The 10,370-nt window shown below is 42.6% G+C and overlaps 1 protein-coding gene and 1 non-coding gene across 2 annotated transcripts; one reads left to right on the top strand and one right to left on the bottom strand.

Moving 5' to 3' along the window:
* Positions 1–1,090: 1,090 nt before the first annotated feature.
* On the bottom strand, positions 1,091–2,491 carry LOC113766400. The gene has a single exon (XM_027310595.1). The coding sequence runs from the start codon at positions 2,489–2,491 to the stop codon at positions 1,091–1,093; it is 1,401 nt and encodes a 466-aa protein (XP_027166396.1).
* Positions 2,492–2,621: 130 nt separating this feature from the next.
* On the top strand, positions 2,622–2,727 carry LOC113767198. The gene has a single exon (XR_003467917.1). It is a non-coding gene; the product is annotated as a small nucleolar RNA R71 (small nucleolar RNA).
* The last annotated feature ends 7,643 nt before the right edge of the window (positions 2,728–10,370 follow it).

Raw genomic sequence — 10,370 nt, 5'->3', positions numbered from 1 at the left:
CGTATACACTAAAATCATCCATGAACACCTCAATAATTTTTTCTACATATTCGGAGAAAATACTTACCATACACCTTTGAAAGGTTGCTGGAGTATTGTAGAGACCGAAAGGCATCCGGCGGTAAGCGAATGTACCGAATGGGCAAGTGAATGTAGTCTTTTCCTGATCTTCTAGTGCTATCGTGATCTGAAAGTAACCTGAAAAGTCATCCAAGAAACAATAGTAAACACGACCCGCCAATCGTTCTACCATCTGATCAATAAAAGAGATGGGAAAATGGTCCTTTTTAGTCACAGAATTTAGCCTCTTGTAGTCGATGCACTGACGCCAGCCAGTAGCTTTCCTGACCGGGACCATATCACCCTCCTGGTTCTCCTCTACCGTCACTCCCGCCTTCTTTGGGACCACTTGGACAGGACTCACCCACGGACTATCTAAGATAGCAAAAATGATCCCCACCTCTAGGAGTTTAAATATCTCATTTTTCACAACTTCCATCATCAGGGGGTTCAACCTCCGTTGTGCCTGTCTTACTGGTTTCGCATCTTCTTCGAGCCGAATTCGGTGCATGCATAAGGATGGACTTATTCCCTTGATATCTGCTATGCTCCACCCAATTGCCTCCTTATGCTCCCTAAGGATTCGTACCAGTCTGTCCTCTTGACTTGGAGATAGATGTGCAGAGATGATCACCGGAAGTGTCTCCCGATCTCCTAGGAATGCGTACTTTAGATGCTTCGGGAGAGGCTTTAGTTCTAGTTCCGGTGCCTGCGCAACTGAAGGAAGCAACTTTGTCTGAGTCTCTGGCACAAAAAGAGAAGTAAGCTCATACCTTGGAGATACGGGTGGAAGTGAGTGCAGGGTTTCGACTGCATGATGTAACTCATCCCTCAAGTCCACATCAAGAGTTACACCTAACTCAAGATGCTTGGTTAGGGCCACTTCTAATGCGTGTTTACCATCTAATTCGAAAGTTTCCTGCACAAGAGACTCAATAACACTCAAAGCAAAAATTGAGTTAGATTCCTCTGGATACTTCATCGCCTTAAAAATATTAAAATTCACAGTTTCACCATCAAATTCCATTGACTAAGTACCCTCATTCACATCTATCTTAGTCCTGGCAGTGCTAAGAAACGGTCTACCTAATAAAATAGGTGACGGGTTTAATGATTTTTCATCTCTCATGTCCAAGATATAAAAATCTGCAGGAAAGACTAATTCATTTACCTGAACCAGAACATCCTCAACTAGCCCCTCTGGATAAGCATTTGTGCGATCAACTAGTTGGATTATGATGGCTGTTTCTTTAAGTGGCCCAAGATTTAGAGACGTAAAAATGGTCTTTGGCATCACATTAATTGACGCCCCTAAATCTAACATTGCTTTTCTAATTGGTGTATTTCCTATTTTGCACGGGATCATGAACATACCTGGATCTCCACACTTGGGTGGGAGCTTTCTTTGGAGCATGGCCGATACGTTTTCTCCCACCGCTACTCTTTCATCCCCTCTCAATTTCCTCTTATGGGTGCATAAATCCTTGAAAAATTTCGCGTACTTCGGCACTTGCTTAATTGCTTCCAACAAGGGGATGTTGATCTCCACTTTCCTGAATACGTCCAGGATCTCTTTTTCCTTCTCTGCCTTCTTTGTCTTTGCCAACCTGCATGGAAAAGGGGGTAAATTAGATTTAACGGGTATTGATGGTGTAAGAGTTATCTCAGTACCTCCACGAATGTGTCCTTCTTCCTCTATCTCCTTCTCGATCTCGTATTCACTTTTACTCTTCAAATTCGTGACCTTTGACCCCTCCACTTCCTTGCCACTCCTTAATGTCATTGTACTTACATTTCTGGGGTTTGTCTCAGGTTGCGATGGCAATTTTCCATAGACGTGGGACTCCAGACGATTAATGGCAGTTACCATTTGACTCATGCGAGTCTCCATGTCTTTCATGCCTGCTTTGGTGTCCTGTTGGAACTGGGTAGTGCTCGCGACTAAGGTTCTAGTCTCCTGCTGGAGCTGAGTGGTAGTCATGGCCAAACTCTTGACAATTTCCTCCAAAGAACTCCCTGAGCTTGAGAACGAGGGTTGAGACTTCTGTTGCCAAGGTTGCTGAAATCCTGGTGGACGATTGGAGAATGCATTTTGTGGCCTATTACCATAGTTGAAATTGGGGTGATCTCTCCAACCCGGGTTGTACGTGTTGGAGTATGGATCATATTGCCTACGAGGCGCAGGCACGCCTCCAGCCATGTTCACTTGTTCAGCCCCATTCTCTTGCAACATAGGGCATAAGTTAGTAGGGTGGCCCATATTTGTGCAGATTCTACAGGCCTTTACTTGGGGCACATTCCCCACAGCTAATTGTCGAACAACGGATGTTAGCTCCGACAACTGTTGCTGAATAGATGTCGACTCCACCTCGTTAACCCTGCGGGTAAGGTTACTCTCACGGAAGCCAAATTGTTGAGAATTCTCTGCCATAGCTTCAATGGGCAGCCATGCTTCCCTCGGGGTCTTATTTGCCAGTGCTCCCCCGCTTGCAGCATCGATGATGCTCCTATCGGACGACTGGAACCCCTCATAGAAATATTGGATCAATAGTTGTTCACTAATTTGATGCTGTGGGCATCTAGTGCACAACTTATTGAACCTCTCCCAATAGTCATATAGGGATTCTCCAGGGTACTGTTTAATGCTGCAAATCTCCTTTCTCGGCTAGCAGCCCGAGATGCAGGGAAGAATTTCTCCAAAAATTTCTTCTTAAGTTGGGCCCATGTGGTAATACTACCTGCAGGTAGGTAGTATAACCAATCCTTTGCCGCATCTTTTAGGGAGAAAGGGAAAGCTCTAAGTTTGATCTGCTCTTCAGTGATTCTTGGGAGTTTCATGCTGGAACATACCACGTCAAACTCCTGAATGTGTTTATGGGATTCCTCCCCCGAAAGGCCATGGAATGATGGTAAGAGGTGAATTAACCCTGACTTCAGTTCGAAGGAGGTATTCTCTGCTAGAACTGGGAATGTAATGCATAAAGGCTGCTGGGGTAATTCCGGAGCAACCAACTCTCGTAGTGTTCTTGCATTCGCCATACGGATATTCTCTTGACCTGAGTCACTGGAATTATCACCACTTGAATCTGTCGATTCGTCCTCAGGATCAAGTCCCTGAGATGCAATGCTAGATTGCTCCTCTATGAATTGTCTAGTCTCTTTCCTAGTTTGGCGCGCAATCTTCTCTACTTCTGGATCAAAAATTAACTCGTTTGTACGAGAAGAACGAGGCATAAACTAGAAAAATGCCAGATAAATTCAAAGAAAGCAACTTAAAAAGAAACAAAGTTAACCAAAACACCGCTCCTCGGCAACGGCGCCAAAAATTGACAGGTGTCGAACCTGTGCAATAATAAATATTAAAAAGTCCTAATTACCACCACAATTAATTATAGAGCAAATCTAAGTACTGGAGCAGAGACCCTAGGTGTGCAATGGGTTACTTGATTCAACCTGTTTCCGAAGAGTTTGTTTGATCCGTTATACCAGATTTGTCTATAAAAATATTAATTTTACGTACAATGGCAAGTAAGATCGATTCCACAGGGAACGGGTAGGAAATTGTTTCTTTCCAAGTCAATAGAATAAAATTGGGGGATGATTAATGGGATGAAAATGAAAATAAAATAAAATAAGTAAAATTCAAAAGATAACTCAACAAGTACAATTTACTAAAATTAACAATTAGTAAAATTCTACCCAAAGGATCTACTGCTCAGGCACGGCCCAATTAAATGATCATCGATGCAAAGATATTTCATTCATTCGTCATTAGGTTGGTTATAGTTATCAACAAGCTCTGACAACCAGTTCTTCCTTACTTTTTCGACAGTCAAGGTACGACCGTTGACTGCTTCCCTAACCAGAAAATAACCCTAGGTACGACCATAGGAATTTAATTATCCAGTTGCATTAAAGTTAGAAGAATCCAACCCTAATCAATAAACACGCTAAGAGAATTTATTTAAACTAGATCTTGCGTTCCCCCAACATAAAATCAATTATGGTGGTTGCTACTAGGTATCAACTAAATGAACAATTACGGATTCAATTTAGTTAATGTGACAGTAGGCTATTAAATTAAATCAAATACCCGGCTGTTGATATTCAATTAATAAAATACTCATGAACAATTAATTCAGGAAAATCACGAATAGTAACGAATTGGAAGAAATAATAAAAATTCAATTAGATCTCACAGATGTTATGGACCGCGCCTTCGCGTTAATCCCTGGGTAGAAGGGGGATTTTCGCCACTCCTCATCATATCAAGCTCGCGAGATTTGATTAATATCATCCACTCAATGGCCCAGGAATTAATTACCGAGAAATTGGGGAAGGTGAATTAATCGGAGTAATAACAAAGAAAAATCTGGCTTCGTCTTCGTATTGGAGCCACCAATGTACGAAAAAAAGCTAAAGTAAATTATACAGAGCCAAAATAAGAGCCAAGGAGTCAAAGTGTCACAGTCGAAAAGCAAAACGAAAATCTGCAATCGTCTGACCGCTCTGGAAAAGAAAACCAAAGCTAATGTCTCAAGTACACGTGAATCTGGCCTTCCTCCCCTTGGCCGCTCGAAACAAGAAAAGAAGAAAAAACGTCTGCCCCTCTGAGCAAAAGCCAATCTCCTGAAAAAAACATCCATCCCCCTCTCTTTCTTTCTCTTTCTTTTATTCAAGCCGCCGCCAGTAGTCTTCAAAGGGTTAGGAGGCCCACAACTTTTGTTTAAAGGTTCTAATCTAATGCTCCGGGTTCACGTGGACCGGGCTCCTTAGTTGGCTTGGCTGCAATTAATCCCGCGGGTCCGTCTTTTTGATGTATCTCTTTCGGTCTCTGGCGTAGGCACGTCATGAGACAAAAAGTCTTCTGGAATTTTTGCCCTGCGAGAGCATTTTTTTCACCAACCACCTATAATCCATGCAAATATGAAATATGAGCAAAAATTCAATATTTAGCACATTAAATAGCCAAAATTAGGACAAAATAATAGTGCAAAATGTGTCAAATAATTGCTCTATCAAATCCCCCCACACCTAGATAATGCTTGTCCTCAAGCATTTCGACACTCAGAAGTACAACCAAGCGAGCAAAGGTCATGTGGTAATCTATACTACCACAAACATCTCAGATCCCTGACAATATTGCCAAAATTAGAACACACAGGACAGGTGGTAATTCAAAGAAAATGTATGAATGTTAGGACCACTCAAATCAACACCACGGAATGGAATTACCATAGGTTTGCACATTTATCACATCTCTACCACTGAAAAGTAAACTGACTACACAAATCAAAGGAACTTCGATAAGGTTGTAATGGGGCTTAGGTAAAGGTGGGGTAGGAAGGTATAGACAGGGGGTAATGTGTCAAGAGACTGTCCGAAACCCACCATGTAACCATAATGTTTCGCCGGAGAAATTCCCCGAACAAGACAGTTTCCACCTGCTGTACACACTGAGCAAGTGCCGCTATATATATATATATATATATTTTAAAGAGGAATGTCTTGCAAGGCGTGGGCACGCCCTGTAAGCCAAAGTCTTCTGATCACTTCCTTCAGGTTTTTTTTTTTAAGAGAGAATGTATTGCAAGGCGTGGGCACTCCCTGTAAGATAGAGTCTTCTTATCAATGGCCTTTTGTCAATTTCTCCCCTTTATACAAGGATAGCATCATACAGCTCCTAATCTAACAACACTTGCAACCCCAAATTTATTTGCCTTGCTCAAATGATGGAATTCAGACATCTCTTGACAACGCAGGGGTGAAAAAGAAAGTCTAAAGAGGTCTTGGGTCATCAACATGGCTAACAAACAAACTCGACGGATAAAAGCTCAAATTGGTTTACTATTGGGAGACAAGATGAATGCATGATTTTTAGGAAGTTAAAGGAGGTTTAATCCTAAATGCCCTTATCATTTCAAATGCATCCAGTTCAATAAAATGTGGTATCGACATGTACAAAATAGCAAGTTCTAGAATGCCAATATCATGTGTGATATTCACTCAATCAAACAACAAAAGAGCAAACAAGAATAATGTGCCCAAACAAGGCTCAAAAGCTCCCAAATTACAAGAATGAGTCAAATCCAGCATATTCAACATTCGACGACATTGCCAAAGGAAGCAAAATGCACGGCTAGCATATCTGACCACATACCCATGCACCATGATTGTACAATTCATCATTGCAGCATGCTCTAACAGCTCAGAAACGAAGCAATAGAAAGAAAGTCAACTAACTAGACACCCCTATATATATATATATTTTTTGCAGTAAAAGGAATTAATGGTAGTAAAAGGAAATAATAACAACCATCCTCAACCATCCCCCCCCACACCTAAAATCTACATTGTCCCCAATGTAGAAATGACAAATGAAGTAGGAGGGGAATAAGTACAGAAACTTCCCTGACTACCGAGAGAGGGCACTGAGGCACTAAGGTGGAGGAGGATGAGGCGGGGTGAATCCGATGTGAGCGAAGAAGGCCGCTTGATTGTCTGCCTGAATACGGGCGAACACCTGGAGCGCCTCAAGACGGCCATCTAATCTTGACACTTGGGTGTTTAGCTCATCAGCGGAATCTTTGAAGTACTGGTAGCTAGAGTCCCAAACAGGAGGAGTATGAGAGGAAGACGGGCCCGCTTGATCCGGATGGGGTGGAGAGTCAGTGGAGGGGGCAGTCGGAGGCACCCGGGGCTGTGGTCCGCCCTCGCCAGGGGGCGTAAACTGATAGACATCGCCCATTTTGAAAATAACCCCCATTCGCTCCAAGCTGCGCAAATCCAGTGGCTCTATCTCACGAGGCAGAGCGAAGCGGTGCTCTCCGTCGAGGTCTAACAACCCCAATCGAATGGCTAAGTGAGCAATGAGTGAGCCCAGAATCACCGATTTATTATACTTTTGAATGACCGATTGCATTTGGGTGGCTACCCAACATCCCAAGTTAACCTGAATTTTGTTGCACATGCACCAAAGAAAATAAAACTCCGTCTTGATGAGAGTGCCGGAGGAATCCTTCAGGCCCGAGAAATTGTGCGCCAAAAGCCGATGGATGGCCTTCAAAACAGGATCCTTTAGATGAGAGGCCTTGGACTGACTCGGATTGTAAAGTTGACGATCCGTGGACCACTCCCTCCAAATGTCAATGTAATCCGTAGAAAACGGTCTAGTGTAGTCACACGCACTGTTTATATATGCCCCAGATGCAATGGTATCTTCACTAACAAACCCCAAAGTCAGATTAAATTCATTAATGGACATACTATACTGTGTGCCCCTTAATCTGAAGTGAATAGTCCCCTCCTCATCCAAAGTGATGAATTCATTTTTTAAGAACTCGAAGGCGGAGTAGAATTCACAACACAGCTCCTCAAACGTGGGGTAACCAATGGTGAGGTACTTTTCCCAACCTATTGCCGGGAACAATTATTTAACTTCTCGGGCAATCTGCAAATGGTTCAGGATTGGGGCATGGAAGCATTTACAAGGGGCAACGGGACGGTACACTAAGCTGTTAAGCCGGTCCCGCTGCTCCCTCGTAAGGTCAGCGACCGATTCCCCCCACTTCCCGAGAGACATAGTGCTCTTATTCAGGCCAAAACGGGACCGAATTGGGGGTTGAACCGGGGCTCGTCGCTTACTAGGTTGGGACCCAGACGGCCCGGCAGTTGTTGCCTTTTTTGGAGGCATTCGGTGACCACAGGCGAAGTGTAAATCAGCTCAGAGACAGCCAACCAACCACCAAATACAGATAGGGGACCACAATTAACAATTAATATCCACTAGTCAGTAGTCCAATATCCCGAAGGGAAGACAATTACCCTATCAAACGACGACAAGGCAACAAACACAAGAACTCCCTACTGGTGTCACGTGGCAGACAACAATAATTAAGACAAGCAGAATCGAACCCCCAAACAATGAATTAATCCTAAATTGCCTGTCCAGTACATTCTCATTTTGACGACCTTGTCAGGGTTGCGGGATGCCTGTGCTAGTATAAATTACTGCATGACCTTTGCTTTCTTGATTGTATTTCTGAGTTCTGAAATGCTTAAGGACAAGCATTGTCTAGATGTGGGGGGATTTGATAGAGCGGTTATTTCGCACACTTTGCACCATTATTTTGTCCTAATTATGATTAGTCATGCTGCTGAGAATTGGGATTTTGCTCATATTTGGTATTTGTGTAAAGTGTAGGTGGTTGGCGTAAAAGTGCTCTCGCAGAACAAATTTCCAGAAGACTTTTTGTCTCAGGACGTGCCCACGCCAGAGACCGAAAGAGGTACATCAAAAGGACGGACCTGCGGGATTAATTGCAGAAAAGCCAACTAAGGATCCCGGTCCACGTGAACCCGAAGCACTGGATCAGAACCTTTAAACAAAAGCTTAGTCCCTCCTGACCCTTGAGAGACCACGGGCAGCGGCTTCAATTAAAAAAAAAAAAAGAAAGGGCCAGAGGTCGAGGGTAATGAGAATGAGGAAGCTAGGTCCACATGGACCAGCTACACGGGATTAAAACCCCAATGAAGAGAAAAGCTTTGCTCCTGGGTGGACTTCTCCTGCGGCGCTATATAAGAAGACAAGAAAATGGGCCAGACGGCAGAGGGATTTCCTAGATTAGCTCTTGCTTGCTTTAAAAAGTCAAACATTTGCTTTTCTTTGAGATAGCAATCAATTAGGCTAGCTTTTGTTTCTTTTCACCGTCGAACGCTTTTTCCCTTTTTCTCTTCGGCAGCAAGTAGAATAGCCTTTTGCTTTGTAACTGCGGCTCCAATACGAAGACGAAGCCAGGTTTCTCTTTGTTGTTATTTCGAGTAATTCACTTTCCCCAATTTCTCGGCAATTAATTTTGAGCAATTGTGTGGATGATATTAATCAAATCACGCGAGCTTGACATGATGAGGAGCGGCTAATTTTCTCCTCTACCCAAAGGTCGACGCGAAGGCGCGGTCCATAATATCTGTGAGATCTAATCGAATCTTCATTATTTCTTCCAATTTGTTGCTATTCGTGCGTTTCCTGAATTAATTGTTCACGGGTATTTTATTAATTGAATATCAACGGCCGGGTATTTGATTTAATTTAATAGCCTACTGTCACATTAACTAAATTGAATCCGTAATTGTTCGTTTAGTTGATACCTAGTGACAACCACCATAATTGGCTTTATGTTGGGGAAACGTAAGATCTAATTTAAATAAACCCTCTTAGCGTGTTTATTAGTTAGGGTTGGGTTCTTCTAGCTTTAATGCAATTGGATAATTAAATTCCTACGGTCGTACCTAGGGTTGTTATCTGGTTAGAGAAGCAGTCAATGGTCGTACCTTGACTGTCGAAAAAGTAAGGAAGAACTGGTTGTCAGAGCTTGTTGATAACTATAACCAACCTAGTGATGAATGGATGAAATATCTTTGCATCGATGATCATTTAATTGGACCGTGCCTGAGCAGTTGATCCTTTGGGTAGAATTTTATTAATTGCTATTTTTAGTAAATTGTACTTGTAGTTAGCTTTGAATTTTTATTTTTATTTTCATCCCATTAATTATCCCCCAATTTATTCTATTGACTTGGAAAGAAATAATTTCCTACCCGCTCCCTGTGGAATCGACCCTACTTGCCATTGTACGCAAAATTAATATTTTATAGACAAATCTGGTATATCGGATCAAGCAAACTCTTCGGGAACAGGGTGAATCAAGTAACCCATTGCACACCTAGGGTCCCTGCTCCAGTATTGGATTTTTTCTATAATTAATTATGGTGGTAATTAGGACTTTTTAGTAATTATTATTGCACAGGTTCGGTTCCTATCAATTTTTGGCGCCATTGTCGGGGGAGCGGTGTTTTGGTTAATTTTGTTTCTTTCCAGGTTGTTTTATTTGGATTTGTCTGGTATTTTTCTAATTTATGCATCGTTCTTCTCGCACAGGTGAATTGATTTTCGATCTGGAGGTAAAGAAGACTGTACGCCGAACTAGAAAATAGACTAGACAACTCAGAGAGAAGTAGTCTAGCATAGCTTCTCAGGAACTAGATTCAGAGATCGAATCATCAGATTCAAGTGGTGATAGTTTAAGTGATTTAGGCCAAGAGGACATCCTTATGGCGAATGCAAGAACACTAAGGGAGTTGGCTGCTCCAGAATTGCCCCAGCAGCCCTTGTGCATCACATTTCCAACGTTGGCTGAAAATACCTCATTCGAATTGAAGTTGGGCTGATTCACCTCCTACCCACATTCCATGGCCTCTCGGTTGAGGAGCCCCATAAACACATCCAAGAGTTCGATGTGGTATGCTCCAGT

The sequence above is a fragment of the Coffea eugenioides genome, chromosome 3 (assembly GCF_003713205.1).
Source record: "Coffea eugenioides isolate CCC68of chromosome 3, Ceug_1.0, whole genome shotgun sequence".
NCBI classification, from domain to species: Eukaryota; Viridiplantae; Streptophyta; class Magnoliopsida; order Gentianales; family Rubiaceae; genus Coffea; species Coffea eugenioides.
The sequence above is the reverse complement of the archived record's forward strand: the minus strand, read 5'-3'. Positions and strand labels throughout refer to the sequence as shown.